This window comes from Aspergillus wentii (genome assembly GCF_001890725.1).
Source record: "Aspergillus wentii DTO 134E9 unplaced genomic scaffold ASPWEscaffold_4, whole genome shotgun sequence".
Taxonomy (NCBI): Eukaryota; Fungi; Ascomycota; class Eurotiomycetes; order Eurotiales; family Aspergillaceae; genus Aspergillus; species Aspergillus wentii.
The window spans coordinates 1641377-1659197 of NW_024467835.1; the positions used below are offsets into that span (position 1 = coordinate 1641377).

General features: G+C 50.5%; 7 protein-coding genes across 7 annotated transcripts; 5 read left to right on the plus strand and 2 right to left on the minus strand.

The window, feature by feature from the left end:
- The first annotated feature begins 115 nt into the window (after positions 1-115).
- ASPWEDRAFT_40426 (putative nuclear RNA binding protein) lies at positions 116-3151 on the plus strand. The gene is made up of 2 exons (XM_040835319.1): positions 116-300; positions 446-3151. The coding sequence occupies exons 1-2, from the start codon at positions 274-276 to the stop codon at positions 2702-2704; spliced, it is 2286 nt and encodes a 761-aa protein (XP_040688920.1). The 5' UTR covers positions 116-273; the 3' UTR covers positions 2705-3151.
- ASPWEDRAFT_51374 (uncharacterized protein) lies at positions 3120-4427 on the minus strand (the record flags this gene model as incomplete). Its single annotated transcript, XM_040837578.1, has 6 exons — positions 3120-3160; positions 3224-3818; positions 3868-3903; positions 3959-4103; positions 4160-4242; positions 4293-4427. 6 exons carry the CDS (start codon positions 4425-4427, stop codon positions 3120-3122), a joined length of 1035 nt encoding a protein of 344 aa, XP_040688921.1.
- Positions 4428-4670: 243 nt separating this feature from the next.
- On the plus strand, positions 4671-5642 carry ASPWEDRAFT_501996 (uncharacterized protein). The gene is made up of 2 exons (XM_040837398.1): positions 4671-5168; positions 5234-5642. The coding sequence occupies exons 1-2, from the start codon at positions 4794-4796 to the stop codon at positions 5318-5320; spliced, it is 462 nt and encodes a 153-aa protein (XP_040688922.1). The 5' UTR covers positions 4671-4793; the 3' UTR covers positions 5321-5642.
- A 321-nt stretch (positions 5643-5963) lies between these two features.
- On the minus strand, positions 5964-8068 carry ASPWEDRAFT_27907 (putative G2/M phase checkpoint control protein Sum2; the record flags this gene model as incomplete). The annotated part of the gene is made up of 4 exons (XM_040833062.1): positions 5964-7394; positions 7646-7886; positions 7942-8013; positions 8046-8068. The coding sequence occupies 4 exons, from the start codon at positions 8066-8068 to the stop codon at positions 5964-5966; spliced, it is 1767 nt and encodes a 588-aa protein (XP_040688923.1).
- Positions 8069-8327: 259 nt separating this feature from the next.
- On the plus strand, positions 8328-9770 carry ASPWEDRAFT_154955 (WD40 repeat domain-containing protein). The gene is made up of 4 exons (XM_040829673.1): positions 8328-8416; positions 8481-8646; positions 8729-9394; positions 9451-9770. The coding sequence occupies exons 1-4, from the start codon at positions 8376-8378 to the stop codon at positions 9703-9705; spliced, it is 1128 nt and encodes a 375-aa protein (XP_040688924.1). The 5' UTR covers positions 8328-8375; the 3' UTR covers positions 9706-9770.
- An 80-nt stretch (positions 9771-9850) lies between these two features.
- ASPWEDRAFT_133208 (thioredoxin domain-containing protein) lies at positions 9851-13112 on the plus strand. Its single transcript, XM_040829300.1, has 5 exons — positions 9851-10086; positions 10173-10303; positions 10361-10478; positions 10527-12032; positions 12085-13112. Exons 2-5 carry the CDS (start codon positions 10205-10207, stop codon positions 12714-12716), a joined length of 2355 nt encoding a protein of 784 aa, XP_040688925.1. The 5' UTR covers positions 9851-10086; positions 10173-10204; the 3' UTR covers positions 12717-13112.
- Positions 13113-15422: 2310 nt separating this feature from the next.
- On the plus strand, positions 15423-16475 carry ASPWEDRAFT_172072 (CAP domain-containing protein; the record flags this gene model as incomplete). Its single annotated transcript, XM_040830884.1, has 3 exons — positions 15423-16009; positions 16063-16352; positions 16408-16475. 3 exons carry the CDS (start codon positions 15423-15425, stop codon positions 16473-16475), a joined length of 945 nt encoding a protein of 314 aa, XP_040688926.1.
- Between the last annotated feature and the right edge of the window lie 1346 nt (positions 16476-17821).

Consider the following 17821-nt stretch of genomic DNA (forward strand, 5'->3'; position numbering starts at 1 on the left):
ATTTTGGCTCATGGCATGGCTCCGAACATGCATACATACTAGAAGCCCGCTTGGCGCATTATTTGCCAAAACAAGCGAATCTAGTTAAAGTAAACAACGCTTGTTCTCCCTTCCATGTAAACAACGCCTTTTTCTTCTTTTCTCCGTCCGGCCATCAACCCCTCAGTGGTTTCTTTCGTCGTTCTTCTTTATTTCTCCGTTCTCTTCCTTCTACATGCTTTTGGTCTCTACTTGTTTGGTTTCAGTATAGAGGAACATCCCAAGTCGGCCATCATGGCGGGGAAAGAAGCCGGTGCGGAGGTGAGTCTCAAACAAAGCAATAATAATACTATATCAATCAATTGATTGATAAAATCCCCTTGCGCTTTTTTCCATGCTACGTTGAAGCCATCATCAAAAGGTCTCACTCACTGACAATGGTGTGTTTTGGTTTTTGTTTTGATAGACGCCTTACATCGAGATCAATTTGGATACGGATCCTCTACAAGCCGACCGCCAGCTACAACTGGCTCTTCACCTGAACGCCAGTCGCACCGAGTTCAGTCCCAGTCCGTCGTATACGCCTTCTCGAAAGCACTCGCGGTCAAGCAGCTATTCCGACTCGTCTGATTACTGCTCCTCAGACGTGTCTGGTCGCTTTGACGACGCAGAGGAACTCGACTCTCCCGACCGATACCAGGGCAACAGCACCAACAACAACAACGACAACACACCATCCACGCATTCAGCCAAGCGACGCCGATCCAACGATTGGCCTCGCGACCGAACCCAGCAAAATCCGACGACCGAAGAAGGGACCTCGAACGATACAGGCGACAACAGCACCAATAACCATAATCGCTGGCGCATTTACCCCCATAGCAACGGTCGCAAAACAAGCTACAACGGTTCCCCGCGTGCATCATCTGCAGCTTCCTGCAGACTTGGGCGCCCCGACTCTCGGCCCCGACGGTCGCGGTTCGTCGAGGCCAAGATGAACGATAGTGTCAGTGAGAGGCCGCCGAGTATCTTTCTGCGCGACGAGGCCAAGTCTGCCGGGGACGGTGTCACACACCGGAACTCGGGGATCTTTCGGTTCGGAAAGGCGATCGCTTCGGCTTTCAACCCCTTTGGTGTGTGGGGGAATGTGACGGAGATCTGGAAGGCTCAGGAGGCGAATCCAGAGGAGAATGACCCTCTTGCTCAGGCCGAGAGGGCTTATGCGGAGCTGAAGAAGGCTGGGTATAAGGGGACCGTGAAAGGGAGTTATATGCAGCAACAGCAGCAGCAGCAAGGCAACCAGTCCGGGCCCGGTGGCCTTCCAGACGAGACTTGGAAAGCGATCCAGGAGAAGATGGACTACAGACCGTCTTCGGGGCATCATTCGAGGCAGGGCTCTGGGGACAGTTTTTCTTCGATCCGGTCGACGTTTCATGATCTTCGAAAGGCCAAGTCCTCTTTGGGTATTCTTTCTGTCCCTCAGCGCGATGTATCATCCCCGGCTCCGATTATTCCCTATTCGGATAGACAATCTCAAGACTTGGAAGGGTTCTCAGGGGTGCGGAAGCAGAAATCCCGCAAGGATATGCTGCGACAGGCCAGGCTGTTGAAGAAGGTCAGCAACCTGGAGGACAAACTGTCGAAAGCCAGGCGGGAACTGCGCGGCTTGACTGGAGAAGAAGAGGTGCCCCCTCCCCCTCCGAGGACTTTATGTCTGGAAAACAAGCCCTATCCTAGAAAATTCGTGCCCGGGGCACTTCCAACACTTCCCTCGGAGAGACTCTTGAACGAGCACCTTGTCTCATCCCCTGAACCTCAACCTCAACCTGACCTTGAACTTGAGCCGGCCCCTTCCAGTGAGATGTCTGAGAATCTTCTGCAAATCACCGAAGGCCCAGGAAACGAATCGGACTGTCTGGCGGTCACCAAAAATACTTCTGCGACACTTCCACCAAAGCCATCCACGGATTCCAAATTATCCACTGTGACCGCTGACAGCCCTTCTCGCAAGAGAAAGTCTCCGGATCCTGCCTCCATTTCGAAAACCAAGGGATCAACATCTAACCAGAAGGAGTCTTCCACCAACGACGATGAAGGTGGCAGGTCAGCTGGTTCTGGTCAGACTCCCAGATCGCGAAAGGCAAAGTTACCCAAGATGGGCACAAGCGACAGTCCAGGGTCCGTCGAACGCAGACAGTCGAAAGAACAGATCTGGTCAGATTACAGCGACAACTCAACCACTGGGAAAAAGTCGCAGTTCCTTGTCCCGCCCATTTCAAGGTCGCCTTCGTCCTCGCCGCGCAAACCATCTCCCAATTCAAGGATAAACACCGCCCCATGTCTCCGCGCGAAAAAGGCACAGAACAATCTTCGTTCCGCAAGCGCCAACTACTCTCCCGACAAAGAGAACTACCAAGGCGAGGCCCTAAAGCCCTCTTTCTACATGCAAGGGCAGCTTCACCTCGACCCAGATCAGATCATATCACCCAAGTCTAGCCCGAGTCCCGCTCCCAACCGGAAACGAGAGAACAGTCAGCGTGACTCGATTCCACCTGTTCCTCCACTCCCCAAGGATCTCGCAGCCACGGCAGCCAAGGTAGACAGACGCTTGGCCAGAGAAATTGAGAAGCGGAAGCAGACGCACTCGAGAAAACTCAAGGCACAGCCCAGCCTCCAGGAGCCGAAAGTTGATGACAATTGGAAATGGCCTGATGATATCTTCTAAGCAAGAAGAAACCCAACCAAAACCACATGATGAATATGACGACTTTTACGACAGAAAAGAGAAAACCCAGACTCGAATGCATATGCATGTTTTGATTTCCCTCTGATGGATAGGGAAATCGCACATTGAAGCGATGATTTGATGTTGGCAATTGATAATGATATCCGTTGTTTTTTTTTTTTTTCTTTTTTCCTTTGATGCTATGTTATGTTATGCTTATGTTTGTTTTTTTGTAACGCATTTCCTTTATCTTTTTTTCTTTTGTCTTTTTGATGAACGTTGGAACGCAGTATGGCGAAGTAGGAGTCAAAATCTGGTTTATTTCTTTTCATAGTCATGATGATGTTTTCTTTGATAGGCGTAAACAAAACTCATCTACATCTCTTCTCGAACTGTACAGTATTCCACTATCTAATCACAAGATCGCTGTAGCGTTTCCATGAGAAGCCACACCACCTAGAGACAGACAGTTAGCAGACCAATAAGTCCAAAAAAACGGGATATAAAACTCAAACATACCAGCAATATTAGCCGGCGCACTCGTCATGAAAAATGTCCACTTCCCCAACTCACGACACCTCAGCGCCAACTTATCCAAATCCCACATCTCCCCAATGGGCATCCCCCACAAGGCCAGGATATTCTGATGCATATACCCATTCTCCTTGAGCGGCGGCCAGCACTCGAACGTGGGCGAATCCCCCACCACAGCCGCAAAGTAACAATCATGCAACCAATCCAACACGTCCTCTTCCTGCTTCAGCCCGGCCCATTCGAGCTTGCCGTGTTCCCTCTGCGCGCCTGCTTTCCGCTCCTCGGATGTGAGCTCGTTGTACCGTTCTACGAACCCGGAGCGGACCATGAGGATATCGCCGATTTTGATATCGCCGCCTTGGGATTCTGGGCGGCTGTCGAGGCCTTGGGACGCGGCGCAGGCGTGAAGATCGGTCATGGAGATTGCGTGTGCTTTGTAGGGGTCATAGGGGCGGTTGTTGGCTAGGGCCCAGTGGCGGTAATCGAGGAGGATGCCTCGGCCCGCGATGCCGTGGGTGGACCAGTGGTGGATGCTACAGCGGTGGTTGGCGTTGGGGCCGATGATGTCGGATGCTTTGGCCTGGGAGTGTTAGTTTTCTTTCTCGGGAAGAGAAAATGTGTTAACATACCCCATTGTAGAAAGTTTTGGTTGGTAGATGGGCGAACTGTAGAGATAGCGTTAGATAGATCACGGTCATTGGGATGATAAGCTGAACTTACATGTCGGAATCCATCCCATTGAGTTCCACTCTGTGTATTCAGCACATACGTATCGTCGTATACGAGATCTTCCACTACTTCTTTGATATTATGCTGGAAGCTTTCCCGGTGGAAAGCTGGAGTCTCGGGGATATTCAGAGGAAGACTGCACCATTAGCAAGTCTGATAAGCAGATGGTAGATATTTCAAAGCCCTACTTACTCCAGACGGATGATATCACCGGTTTTGATCGCCCCAGCAGCTGCTTTGACTCTGGACGGTGTTAACAGATTCAATCTTCCTATCTTTCATACAATCAGTATGCATCTCAAGACAGTAAGGAAACCAAACCCACTGAATCATCCTCCCCCCATACCCAGGCAGCTTCCTCCGGAGCTCCCGGGAGGGTTGGAAGCTTCTTCCGGGAGGGAAACTGGGTGGAATTAGGGTCCCAAGGAAGCTGGTCTGGGTCTTGGATAGTGGTAGACATGTTGCCTAGTAGTAAGGATGAGGCCGAGATGAAGATGGAAGCAGGAAGAGAGGTCAAAGACCTACAAATATCAACCACTAGACCGTCCCCATCATGACTCGCTGACGATCTCTGAGCCATCGTTTCACGCTGTCCAGGTGTTTTAACTATTGAATATTTTTCTGGTTCGCGTGGAGTCTGGTGGATCGCCCTTTTCCGGGGGAGGAAATATGGGAGGAGGCAAATGCCGCCGAAGAAATAGGATCGGTGAACCGCGGATGAAGAGTTGAAGGTTGTGGAGAGCAGCTAGAGAGGCTTGGAGAGCTCGGTGTGCGAGTTTAGTTTGTGGGTTGTGTTTTTAATCGAACCGGCTTGCTTCGAGGACTGATGGCGATGTCTGGCAATCTTGCGGTGGATGAGAGAAAAGAGCCCATACAGACACACAGAAAGAGAACTTACATCTTCTCTTATCCAGGAGCATACCCCTCCTGCAGCTTCTCAACGGCTCCTCATTGCTGTCCATCATGGCCCAAAGAAGAAGGAGATGTGGAGGTGGCGAGGCTTCTCCGCACTTCGCTAAGGAGTTGGAGTTGGATATGGCTAATTGCCGGTGCGCAGAGATGGTGGGACCGACGAGATACCGAGGGACAGACCGAATTATGTGTGTACTGGCCGAGATGGAAGGATGATGGGGTGATTAAGAGACTCATGGGGAAGAGAAGCGTAGATCCAGCAAAAAAAGTGACCAGGACGATGATGATGGTGATTATATATCCATCTGCTGATAGAGATTCATTCAGAGTGTCTGGCTAATCCATCATACAAAGGAGCTGCAGGTGAAGAGCAAGAAAACTCCCCAACGGCCAAGACGATCTCTTTTTGAGAGCTGCAAGGTTCTAGTAGATCTGCTCTAAATAATCAGGATGCAATGAGTGGTCACTTATTCTACACATAAACTTGGCATTATAGATATGGCTTCAGTAGATGGCAAGACGGTTTACAATAGAATCAAGTAATTGACCTAATAAATGGCCTTTTTTTTTTTCTGGTTTTTTGTTTATTGTTGATCGTCTGAATATGATACAGATCGTTTGCTTGTTATCAAACGGTGCTTGACCGGACGGCATTCTCCACGAGTTCCCACGGATATCGAATCGAATTCCACCAGAGGAAAGAAACATGATAGTCGTCAAGGTGCATAAGCAATGCAATGGGGGGCTGTGAATATACCCATGCAAGGTGTAAAGAAGAAAGAACGCCAGTTAAGTCGACCCCAGATGTGTGTGAAAAGCCAGTCCCAGCACGTAAACTCACCAATACCACCGTAGACCCATATTAGTCCCAAATACAAGAGCAAAATCTCAACGCGGAGATTGTAAAGATCAGCATTCGAGAAATGCGATCATCCAGACGCCGGGGAATATCAAGGGAAGCAGAAGCCTTGCAAAGGTTTTGCCACACCAAAAGAAAAGATATGGAAATCAAGAGAGAAAAAATGAACCACCGCTAATATCGCGCCATGAGATAAGCCCAAAAAGAAAACAGACAGAAAAACGTTTAGGTCTGCGTCGGGACACCGGTGGACTGTGACATACGGCCGCCGCGGAAGCCACCTCCACGGCCTCGTCCACCGTAACCACGATTGTAGCCTCTGCCACGACCTCCATAGCCTCGACCTCTGCCCCGGCCCCTGTAGCTGCCACGGTAGCCATCGACGCTGCCTTGTCCAAAGGTCTCGATGTTCCGCTTCTCCTCTTCACCACGCCATTCACGACCTCCAGCTCGGGCTCCGGTTCCTTCTTCGCGGTCGCGGGCCTCACTGGAGATATTGTCGAAGAAAGAGCTGGTCTTGCTGTAAGAGTTAACAGTGCTCGTGTTGGCGGCGCTGTTGCTGGCAGGCTCTACCACTTCGGGTTCTCCACCGTCCGGAATGGACATTTCAGCCTCCGTCACGGGGGAACCACTTGCAATGGCTTCCTTCAACAAGTCTTGCTTGTTAAACCTGGCATTGGCAGTTTCAAAATCATAGTCAGACTGCGGGACTTCGACCTTCTTGCCCTGGCCTTGATACTGGCCGCGATGGCCACTACGCGCACCACGAGGATTGTGACCGCCACGCTGGGGGCGCGAGCCATCATACGGTCTCAATTCACCCATTTGTTTCGTGACGTTCTCCACAGAGGCATCCTGGGGCTTCTTCTGAGGAGCATTGGGCTGTGGCAACTTGGCCATAGCAGCTGCGACCGCGGCAGTAGCTGCACGAGTCGCTTCAGTAATTGCGGCTTGAGCCTGTCCATTGTTCCCCGAAGCACTAGCAAGAGGGGGATTGGCTACAACTGGAACTGGCGGCTTGGGGTGAGAAATTGGAATTGCCGGCTGCACACGACCGCTCCTAGGCCCAGTAGGCGGCACCTTGGATGGCGTACCCGGAGCAGCGGCAGGAGCAGGAGCCGAAGCGGATGCTTGGGCGACTTCAGTTACGGAGGGTTTAGATTCAACTGGTGGGGGAGGAGCATTCTGAGTCGCCGCAACAGGGGCAGGCGTACCATCTCGGCTGGTGGGCTTACTCGAACCCTTTTCACCAACTGGAAGCTCAGATGTTGGCTTGGGAATGTTTACAGGACCCGCACCAGGAACCCCAGGACGATGCTGTGGAGGGGGAGTTTGATGCTGACCAGGTGGTCCAATAGGCATCTGAGGGGGAAATTGACCTGGCGGCCCTTGGGGAAATCCTTGTCCCGGTGGAGGGAACCATCCTGGGGGAGCTCCATATGGCATACCGGGAAAACCAGGCCCAGGAGGAAATGCGGGAGGAGGTCCGGGATACCGCTGCCCATAGGGTGGATAGAAGCCCTGGAATTGTGGCTGCTGAGGATAGCCCGGAGGGGTAGGACGAGGAACCTGGGCCTGTTGGGGTGGCTGAGAAGGAAGACCCTGGGGGCCAGCGGGGGCAGGAACGCCAGGGTTAGGTCCTGGACGAGACATGCTCTAAATTCATGGAGGTTAGCAAACTGTTACCAGCCAAGAATTTGTGACAAAAATGTGCAATGGGTCTTGATCATGATCAGAAGGAAGGCAACGGAAATATCAACAAGGATTTTGCGCATTCAGAACAGGTCTGTGAGTTTACATCCGAATATATTTCATCATAAGATCAAGTGTCCGACCGTGGAAAAGTTTCGCACGGGGGCAAAAAGTGGGTGCATTGAAGAATTTTCTTGGTGGGAATCTCGACTTACCCCTAAGATAGCAGGATCATCAGGAACCTGAGGTGGCTCAGGCTGTGTATTCTCCTTCTCCTCAGCTACACTGATGTCTTTTACATCACTACCCCGGAAGACAATGTACTCGTAGACACTGGTAGACGGAGGAATTTCCTCAGCTGGGCTGCCTCGTCTACCCTCAGTCCCGAAAGAGACGACATTTTCAAGAGCAATTGTCGAGGCCTCAGGGTTAATCTCATGTAAAGTACCAACATATCTTCAAGAGAGTTAGGAAGCGAGTAATAGTGAAAGGAAAGAGAAGAACAACATACCGAATGTCACTCTTAGAGATGAGGTTGAACCGCTGACTGCCAGGTGTTAACTCCAGCCTAGCCGCACAAACCCTGGCTCAGACCAGTAGGCATAGAAGACTGACCCTATTAAATGGTTCATATCCATGCTGACGGGTGTTGCGCATTAACTGCGCGGGATGAGAAGAATGAAGGAAAAAGAGAGTGGAAGAGGGGGATGGGAGGAAGAAATAGGGAAGAGACGGAAGAGGAGAAGAGGAGAGAAAAGGGAAGAAGAAGCAAAATCGGTGGTTTTTGTGCTGAAATTGACTGGGGCTACGGCGGCCCACAGAAGCTTCCCGAGCAGTTCCTGCTTTTCGGTTGGGGATTTCGAGGGCGAGAATCTACGAGGCTTTTTGTGTCCCCCCAATCGTTAGTGCTTATTGTCTGTCACTCGGGAACAGTGAATCTACAACATGTCGCGCTCTTCACATCGTGATGATTTCTTCCAAACCACGTTCGTGATGATCTCGAGGGTTCTATTAATGCCGTGCAAGTCACTGATGTCCGGGTTTATACAGGGCAACCCTTGACGAGCAGAAGCGAAAGGACGCTAAATCTCGGAACACAAATGGTGACCCCATCAGACTGCAAAGTAAGATATTGGCAATTCAGGCAGATCCCTTGAATGCCGGTTCTGTGTTCGTGGCCCAGAGTGGTGGCACGGTCAGAAAGATCATACTCGAAGTAGGTGCATGGTATCCTTGCCTGCCGGATGCCTCGCTAGGACCATAACTAAGTCACTCGTCATTATCGTTCATGTCTGTAGACAGGTGAAACTGCTACCGTTTTTAAAGGACCAACTGCACCCGTGACGAGCATCTGTTTCAGTCCGGATGGCAAGCTGTTGTTTGCGGGATGCTGGGACAAGACCGTTTGGAGCTGGGAGATTGCTTCGGGGAAGCCCCAGAAGAGATATGAAGGCCACACCGACTTTGTGAGATCCGTCACCAGCACCAGGCTGCGTGGGCAAGATCTTCTTGTCTCGGGAGGCGCCGATAAGCAAATATTGGTCTTCGACATCGCTAGTGCCCAACGACTTCACGTACTGAAGGGACACATCAAGGGAATCCAGGATCTTGCCATTGACCCAGTTTCGGCTGAAACAGAGAGCGCGGAGCATCTTGTGTTTAGTGCTGGGAGTGACCGGGAGATTCGACACTTCGACATTGCTGCAGGAAGTAGTGATCTCACCGGCACAGAGCCTCTCATCGCCCACGATACCAGTGTTTACAAGCTCTTCTTTGACAGCGATGGCGATCTATGGACTGCCTCAGCTGACAAAACCGCTAAATGCCTCGTGAGGGAAGATGGCTGGAAAGCAAACCTCACATTAGAGCACCCGGACTTTGTCAAAGACGTGGTAGTTTACGAGCAGGGGGGCTGGGTCATTACTGTGTGTAGAGATGAGGAGGTCCGAGTGTGGAACCGATCAGTACGTTCAAGAAGGTCACAAATGATATGGAATTCGCTGACACCTAGGATTTCTAGACTGGACAATTGCATCACACATTTTCTGGCCACTTCGAAGAGGTTACAGGACTTGCACTCGTGGGATCAACAGTTGTCAGTGTCAGTATTGATGCTACTATCCGTCGATGGTCCCTCAAGCCCGATGAGCTTCAAACTGCCGTGGAAAGGGCTAGGAAGCCTCCGACAGAAGACGAGGAGAACAAACCCAACCCGGAATCCACGTTGACAGAGGAGGAGGAACGAGAGCTGGCCGAGTTAATGGCCGATGACTAGAATTGCATATGCTAGAGTGAATAGAGAGATGCACATAATATCAAACCAAGATACTCCGTACATATTATTTGCACTGTCGTAATGCTGAGGGCACGTGACCCGCGTGATGCATAAATGACGCACCGTGGGCGATGATCTCCCGGTTGCGGGCCAGTCTAGCGATCGTACACATGGTTGTTTCTGGACACGAGGAAGCCCTCCACTACTGCCCTTTCTTCCCTTCTCAAGGCCCGCTCTCACCTGGTTCGTTCATCGTTTTATGTACTACAGTACTGTCTCGCGTCTGCGCAAATTCAGACTAGGTACTGTTTTAGTGGTCCGTCCTCGGCGTGAATTCCGTCTCGCCAACTGGGGTGCAAATCGTCCCTCGTATCTTATCGGGTACCAGCCCCTCCCCCCCTTGCACCCAGATCTCACTGTCAACGCGGTCATCGTCGTACTGGAATAGCGTCTTACTTATCAGAACAGGTTGAGTCGTCAAATCGCCCGTCCTTGCAGAATGGCGGCCCCGTCGGACATGCATGTGCATACGCACGAGGGGTTGACAGAAACAGGTTCCAAGCTCGTCAACCGACTGCATGAGAGCAGATCACCCTATGTGAGTACTGGATTTCATGATAGGAAGGAGCGGATTTACCTTGCTAACGATGGATAGGTGAGGGGTCATATGAACAACCCGGTCGCCTGGCAGCTATGGGACGCAGAAGCCATCGACATGGCCAGGAAGTCCAACCGGCTGGTCTTTCTCAGCATCGGATATTCTGCTTGTCATTGTTCGTGGTTCATCTCTGGTATACGCGAGAGTTGCTAACAAGAGCCAGGGTGCCACGTGATGGAAAAAGAGTCGTTTATGTCACAAGAGGTCGCGTCGATTCTCAACGAGTCATTCATCCCTATCAAAGTTGATCGAGAAGAGAGACCGGATATTGACGATGTCTACATGAATTATGTCCAAGCCACGACAGGCTCTGGAGGCTGGCCATTGAATGTGTTTTTGACACCCGATTTGGAACCGGTATTTGGAGGCACCTACTGGCCTGGCCCAAACACGTCAACACACATTGGGGACGATACACTTGGGCTTATCGAGATCCTCGAGAAACTGAGAGATGTCTGGCAGACACAGCAGCAGCGATGCCGCGAAAGTGCAAAGGAAATTACAAGACAGCTCAGGGAATTTGCGGAAGAAGGAACACACTCTCAGCATGGGGATCGCGAGGCCGATGAAGACCTGGACGTCGAGCTACTTGAGGAGGCTTATCAACACTTTGCCTCTCGTTATGACCCAGTATACGGAGGATTTTCAAGGGCACCAAAATTCCCAACACCAGCAAACTTAGGTTTCCTGCTCCGCTTGGGGAAATACCCAAGCGCCGCGTCTGATATTGTTGGCGAGGATGAGTGTGAGAAGGCTACTGCTATGGCAGTCAGCACCCTCATAAATATGGCACGCGGAGGGATCAGAGATCATATCGGTCACGGATTTGCGCGGTACAGTGTCACAAAGGACTGGAGCCTGCCGCACTTTGAGAAGATGCTCTACGACCAGGCACAATTACTAGACATCTATGTCGATGCCTTCAAAATAACCCACGACCCTGAATTGCTGGGCGCTGTCTATGATCTAGCTACCTACCTGACGACGGCTCCGATTCAAGCGCCTACAGGTGGATTCTATTCCTCGGAGGATGCCGACAGTTTGCCAAGCCCCAACGACACCGAAAAACGAGAGGGTGCATACTATGTCTGGACATTGAAGGAGCTCACGCAAGTCCTAGGCCACCGAGATGCTGGAGTCTGTGCTCGTCACTGGGGTGTTCTCCCGGATGGCAACGTCGCGCCTGAAAATGATCCGCATGATGAATTCATGAACCAGAATGTGCTCTCTGTCAAGGTTACACCTAGCAAGCTGGCGAAAGAATTTGGTCTGGGAGAGGATGAAGTGGTGAGGATCATCCGGTCAGGCAGACAGAAACTGCGCGAGTATCGGGAACGAACACGGGTGCGGCCTGATTTGGATGACAAGATTATTGTGTCGTGGAATGGACTTGCTATTGGGGCACTCGCCAAGTGCAGTGCGCTCTTCGAAGAGATCGAAAGCTCCAAAGCCCTGCAGTGTAGGGAGGCAGCAGCGCGGGCTATCAGCTTCATCAAGGATTCACTTTTTGATAAGCCTACGGGGAAGCTCTGGCGCATCTACCGCGATGGCAGCAAGGGAACAACACCCGGATTTGCCGACGACTATGCATATATGATCAATGGGCTGATTGATATGTACGAGACTACATTTGATGACAGCTACCTACAATTTGCGGAGCAGTTGCAGAGTAAGTCAACGCCCCAGGTAGTATTGTGACTTTTGATACTAACACCGGTCAGGATACCTCAACCAGAACTTCCTTGCGTTTACGGGGTCAACACCAGCAGGTTACTATAGCACGCCATCCACCATGACACCGGGCATGCCTGGCCCTCTTCTTCGCTTGAAGACTGGAACCGAGTCGGCCACGCCATCTATCAACGGAGTCATTGCGCGCAACCTTCTGCGGCTGTCTTCGTTGCTGGAGGACGACGAATACCGGATCCTCGCGCGCCAGACATGCCACTCTTTTGCGGTAGAAATTTTGCAACATCCATTCCTATTTGTTGGGCTGCTGGACACGATTGTTGGTCTAGAAGCCGGCACCCGCAGCGTGACTGGGATATTTGCCACAGCCGACGTGAGCAGCTCGGATAGTTCGCGAAGCAACAGCCTACTGAGAAAAATAGACGAGCCCATATCAGGACGAGATCTGGTCGTCAAGAAGGTTCGGGCAGAGGCAGGCCTGGCCACGTCGACGTCGACGACCACGGTCGCTCTGGTAGATATCCGACCGGCGCATCTGGGGGACTTTGTCGGGAACGAGTCGTTCTGGCTGCGAGGCCGGAACCGGACGTACAAGGAATTACGGGCGACAAAGAACCAAGTGCAGATTTGCGAGAGCGGCAGCTGTCGGGTGGTGGATGTATAAACAAACAATCTAACAGGGTTTAACATTTTTATTACTTTCATTTTCTTTCGGGATTATGGTGGATATAGTCATTTAGCATCAATCAATAAAGATTTTAGTACATGGCCGGGGTGCCGCTGGGAATCCACAATTAGTCCCGATTCTCGAGATGCTGGGATATGACGGTCAATGTAGATGAAACAATCGAACAAGGCCTCCAGGACCAGGCAATTCGATGTTATTATCCAATCAGCAGACACCAGAATCGAGTCGGAAGATTCGGAGATTGTTCTACAGGCATTCTAGTTGTTCCCCAAAAAGTCTGGCGTCGAGGATTGGGGGCAAAGCTTCGATGACTTCTCGTATAGATCACTATCTGGATGAGGTTTTAACAGTTGAGTTTTTTTTTTTTTTTTTTTTTTTTTTTTTTTTTTTTTTTTTTTCAGATGAAGAGTTTGACTTTGGTCGAACCAAAGTTGACGCTGGCATGAGGTCCTTCCACGTTGCTTCCACGACGAACCATGAAAGCCTCGTACAAGCGAAGAGATTTTCTTTGAGCGCTCCATTCACCGGGCGTGCAGTATGGATAACCGATCCATAGAACAGCAAAGCCTGGAAAGAAAAAAACAGAGAGAGAGAGAGAAAAAAAAAATGTACGGAACGAACCAACGGACTGGAACCGAACAAGTTGGCTGGCAAACACGTGGACGGAGTAATCATCAGCATCAGCATCAGCCATCGTCATCCAGGTGAGGGGTGCGGTACCAATGGAACGAGGCTACGTATGTTGGACAAGTCATAGTATCTAATCCGCAGTTTCTGATGTCTGGATTACTATCTCACGATGCAAGTTGATATGTTCCCCATCATAACGACAGGTGTCATACCAAGCCGTGGCGAAACAATCCAGACTAAAGCGCTAGTACGGAGGATCGGATGGGGACGATGAAAAACTGGAAATGCCATGGCGTTCTGGGCCCTGGGAAGAAGACGCCCAGACAATGAAAAAATAAGAAGAAAATGAGAGTGAAGCGGGGAGGAAATTGGATATGATGAGTTTGATTTCTGGACGGGGAATAATAAAACGGAGAATTAATTAGATTGGAGCTGAAGCGAAGATGAAACACGGTGGATTTACTGTACGGTGACAATACACCAGACTATCGAGAAGCCAAGTTTTGTTTGATCTGGCGACATCATAGCATATAATCAATGGTCAGAGAAAAGCAGAACAAAAAGAGAAAAAATCATAGAAGAGAATTGACAGACCCAAGGATCACCAAGGGTGGCTGGCCAATAGGTCTGGATAATTCCATCAATGCTGACACTTGGGAAAACAATGCCACCCGTTTTCTGATTCCTTTTCGTTGCTCTTTTTTGGGTCAGATCAACACTACTGTTTCAGTCTCCAGGCGCAACCATCTGAGTCAGGGGGGGGAGAGTTACGATCGGGACGAGGTCTATTCATCCTGTTGTGTGGCTCAGTCCGATCTCTCTCAGCACATTCAGATATTAGACTTGAATTCTCTATATTCAATCTCGATGACTGTAGATGCATTCATCCAAGCCATGCCGACAACGTGAGAGAAAACTTGGCTTGCGACTAAGAGTGGGGCCCAGGAGGTCCAAACTGGCTGGGTCCACGACTATCGCAGCCAATGAGCGTCCGTGCCTGAGACAAGACGGCATTCGAGACCGTCCAATCCGGTTTAGCGGCTGCCAGGGGCACCCGGGAATCTTCAACCGTTGGTGCATCAGGGGCTTTGGGTCATATTATTATTACATACAGTACCATACACGAATAATGATTTATTGAACAGTGGATATCGGAGTAATTCCAGTCAATAATCCAGACTGAAAGTGTGCAATTATATCAGATATCCATGGTTGAGGCCAGCCTCTGGGATATGGTGGTCTAACAGAACAGGCATGGGTCGGCGCTTATTGGCCTGAGGAATGCAGGACTCATACTGGTATGTGGTTGGCCGAGGATTCAGGGGAACAGAGAGAATTCCCGCTGGAGTATGAAAAGATGCCGTCGACGCAGATAGAAAGCCTTTTCTTTCGAGGGTCGCGTTTCTCTTTTTCTTCTGTATTATCTGAATATCTGAATGAATGAGTCTCCCGGGAGGGAGTCATCATCATCAGCATCAGCCGCAGCATCTCACACACCTCAGCGCCATCTGATTCTGGGCCTTTAATTTGCGTTTAATGATTCCATCCATTAATCCCAGATCGCTCGGCCCCACTGCGCCCCTCTGCGCTCGCTCTGCCACCGGCTCCATCGCTCTCCTTTCCACTTTCCGCTCCTCGTCCTCTTCTCGCTCTTCTTTTCTCTTCTCTCTCCGACATCTATTTTATTGCCTTGTCCCCCCCCTCCCCCATCACCTTCTTTTTCTCTCTTTTTTTCCATACAGTTGATTCATCCACTGTTTCCGCCTACGGTTCACTTTTTTTCCACTCATTCAAAAAAGTGTTCACTAAGGCTGTCATTCCTTTCCCCCCCCCAATTCCCGCAACCGCGCGACTATACATACATCCCAGTACAAAGCTCGATCCTTGCACGAACCCGACTCTTCGACGTCTTACGTTCTTCGATTCCTACTTCGACCTGTTGAATACCTTCCTGGGGAAGCTATTCTTTTTTTGCCAATATAAACACAGTTGATCTGTGCGATATTGTTCGGTAAAAGATAAAAGGGGGCAAATACGATAAACGATATCAATATGCGGTCTTCAATCCTTCTGAGCGCCATCTGCGCAGCTACTGCCATGGGTAACCCTCTCGATAAACGTGTTTATGAAACCGACTGGAGTGTCGTCACTGTGACCGAAACTGTCACGGATTTTCCCCCTGCGACGACTTCTACTTCCACTTCATCTACTCCTACATACGCGCCAGTCCAGGCTATTGAAACTTCTCAATCTGTGTCCAGTGCTGACACTGTAGTGCAAACTTCAGCTTCGCCCGCTCCCGCCCCCGCTGTGTACACCACGATTGTCGCCCCTGCGCCTGCCGAACCCACGTCGACGACCACCGAGGCCCCCGCCGCCGCGGCCACCATTGGAGGTGGCGAGGCCGTCACCTTTTCCACTGCCTGGACCTGGACTGGAGATGCTGCCGCTCCCACGACCTTGGCCACTTCCACCTCGAGTGCTTCCGGTTCTTCGCCCACTAACGCTTACCAGTCGGCGATCCTGTACAACCACAACGTCCACCGTAGCAACCACTCGGCCAGCTCGTTGGAATGGTCGGCCTCGCTCGAGTCCAGCGCCCGCACTCTCGCCAACAAGTGTGTCTACCAGCACGACACGTAAGTACCTTTCGATAAACGCGCTGATGTCTGTTCAATCTAATCTATCGCAGGAGCATTGACGGTGGTGGCTACGGCCAGAACATCGGATATGGTGTCGAGGCCGATAACATTGGCCAGATGATCTCCAACCTGATGTACAACGATGAGATGGGCTACTTCGCCAACTTGTACGGCCAGGCCAACCCTGACATGAGCCTGTTCGACAGCTGGGGTCACTTCACCCAGATTGTCTGGAAGGCTTCCACTGCTGTCGGCTGCGCAACCGTCACTTGCCAGAGCCTTGGCAACGTTGACTCCAGCCAGCCATTGCCATTCACCGTCTGCAACTACAACCCAGCAGGTAAGATGATCTTGTTTTACTAGCCAGCGGAGATGGGCTGACATTCTACACCTAGGAAACTACGACGGTGAATACAACACCAACGTCCTTCAGCCCTTAGGACAGGCTATGTACTCTGCCTAATCTCGGGATTTTGACATTGAGTTTTCGCCTCGACTGGATTGACGACTCGTGCATCTGATCGAACCTATTCTCGACTATGGACTAGGAAAGGATTGATATGGATGTGGTACTGCAGGACCTTGATTCCCGCCGAGTGTTCAAAATTCACGCCAAACCCCGACTCTGGCGATGGCCTTTTTTTTTTTCATGCATCTTCACTTCTGTCTGTCCAATTTATTGCCGTCTATCCTTATTTGGTTTTATTCTATCATGTTTTTTGAATTTTCGATGTTGAGCTTGAGAGATGCGTCGTGTTGAAACTCCTGCTGCCAAGACTTGCTTTCTGAGTCGGTTTTGCCGCCGGGGAGATCTGCATCGGTTCCCCCACACAGTTCCTCTCCAGTTGCGAACCAGCCCAGAAAGAAGGACATGCACATGACGTTATCTCTACTTCATCTGTGAATATTCTTCTTCTCTTTTCTGGTGATGGTACACCCCACCAGTGGCCGCATCTGAATTATTTGAACCCTTTTTTTCATCCTTCTGTCTCTGTGGATATGGGCGTCCTGAATGGAGTTGTTATGTATGACCAAAAACGAAATCATGAACTTGAACTCAAAAGACCTCCCCGCTCTCGATGATTTCATTTTGGAACCCATTACAACAGGAATGGACGGCTGTATCTTAGTAGGCTTCTATCGTCAGTAACCACATACTATTATCATAGCTTATCCCAATGTACTACTAGTTATCCGCCATCCACGTGACCGCACATTAAAGTTATCCCCGCAAGCAGCCTGCTGGGCCTCACATCAGCCTCTCCCTTCGTCCGAAACGTCATCAGACCTGGAGATGAGCCTATGTCTGGAGAGTGGATATATCACCCTTTTTGTTATCATTGGCAGTGTCTGGTTTGGATGAATTGATGCATTGCCACTGCTATATCCTCTTCATGGTTGTTGCATAGACAGAACAGCCCCGCCTCGCCGTTAATTAAGGTAAGCAGGCTAACCGTCGAGCTTATCGCTCTTCAGGCCATTCAGTTACGTCGTTGAGCGCATCCTATCCACTGCTTTGGTCATTCTTCTTCACACAGACCTTGCATTTTATCATCTTCATCATCTTGACCATGTTCATCCTCTATCTTCTCACAAGAAATGGCTGTTCCTAGATATATAATCGCCCAACACATCTGCTTCAGTACTTTCTCTGGGGACATCCTTGGCCTTCGGTATATTAATACCATCCACCTTGATCCGTTCCCCCGACAAACACCATCGACTGCCAACTGCACACCCTGGTCCTAATAGCCTCGGAGGCGAGCACCAGCGGAAAGACGATCCACCGGTGGCTGCACCATCTGCTCG

What these genes read in the sequence shown, in the direction of transcription:
- ASPWEDRAFT_40426 (XM_040835319.1), top strand. Translation starts at nt 274, where the DNA reads ATGGCGGGGAAAGAAGCCGGTGCGGAG. An exon ending in GGAAAGAAGCCGGTGCGGAG is followed by an intron (nt 301 to 445) that starts GTGAGTCTCAAA and finishes TTGTTTTGATAG; the next exon opens with ACGCCTTACATCGAGATCAA.
- ASPWEDRAFT_501996 (XM_040837398.1), top strand. Translation starts at nt 4,794, where the DNA reads ATGGCGATGTCTGGCAATCTTGCGGTGGATGAGAGAAAAGAGCCCATA. An exon ending in TGACCAGGACGATGATGATG is followed by an intron (nt 5,169 to 5,233) that starts GTGATTATATAT and finishes CATCATACAAAG; the next exon opens with GAGCTGCAGGTGAAGAGCAA.
- ASPWEDRAFT_154955 (XM_040829673.1), top strand. Translation starts at nt 8,376, where the DNA reads ATGTCGCGCTCTTCACATCGTGATGATTTCTTCCAAACCAC. An exon ending in GATGATTTCTTCCAAACCAC is followed by an intron (nt 8,417 to 8,480) that starts GTTCGTGATGAT and finishes GGGTTTATACAG; the next exon opens with GGCAACCCTTGACGAGCAGA. An exon ending in TCCGAGTGTGGAACCGATCA is followed by an intron (nt 9,395 to 9,450) that starts GTACGTTCAAGA and finishes TAGGATTTCTAG; the next exon opens with ACTGGACAATTGCATCACAC.
- ASPWEDRAFT_133208 (XM_040829300.1), top strand. Translation starts at nt 10,205, where the DNA reads ATGGCGGCCCCGTCGGACATGCATGTGCATACGCACGAGGGGTTGACA. An exon ending in ATGAGAGCAGATCACCCTAT is followed by an intron (nt 10,304 to 10,360) that starts GTGAGTACTGGA and finishes AACGATGGATAG; the next exon opens with GTGAGGGGTCATATGAACAA. An exon ending in CGGATATTCTGCTTGTCATT is followed by an intron (nt 10,479 to 10,526) that starts GTTCGTGGTTCA and finishes AACAAGAGCCAG; the next exon opens with GGTGCCACGTGATGGAAAAA.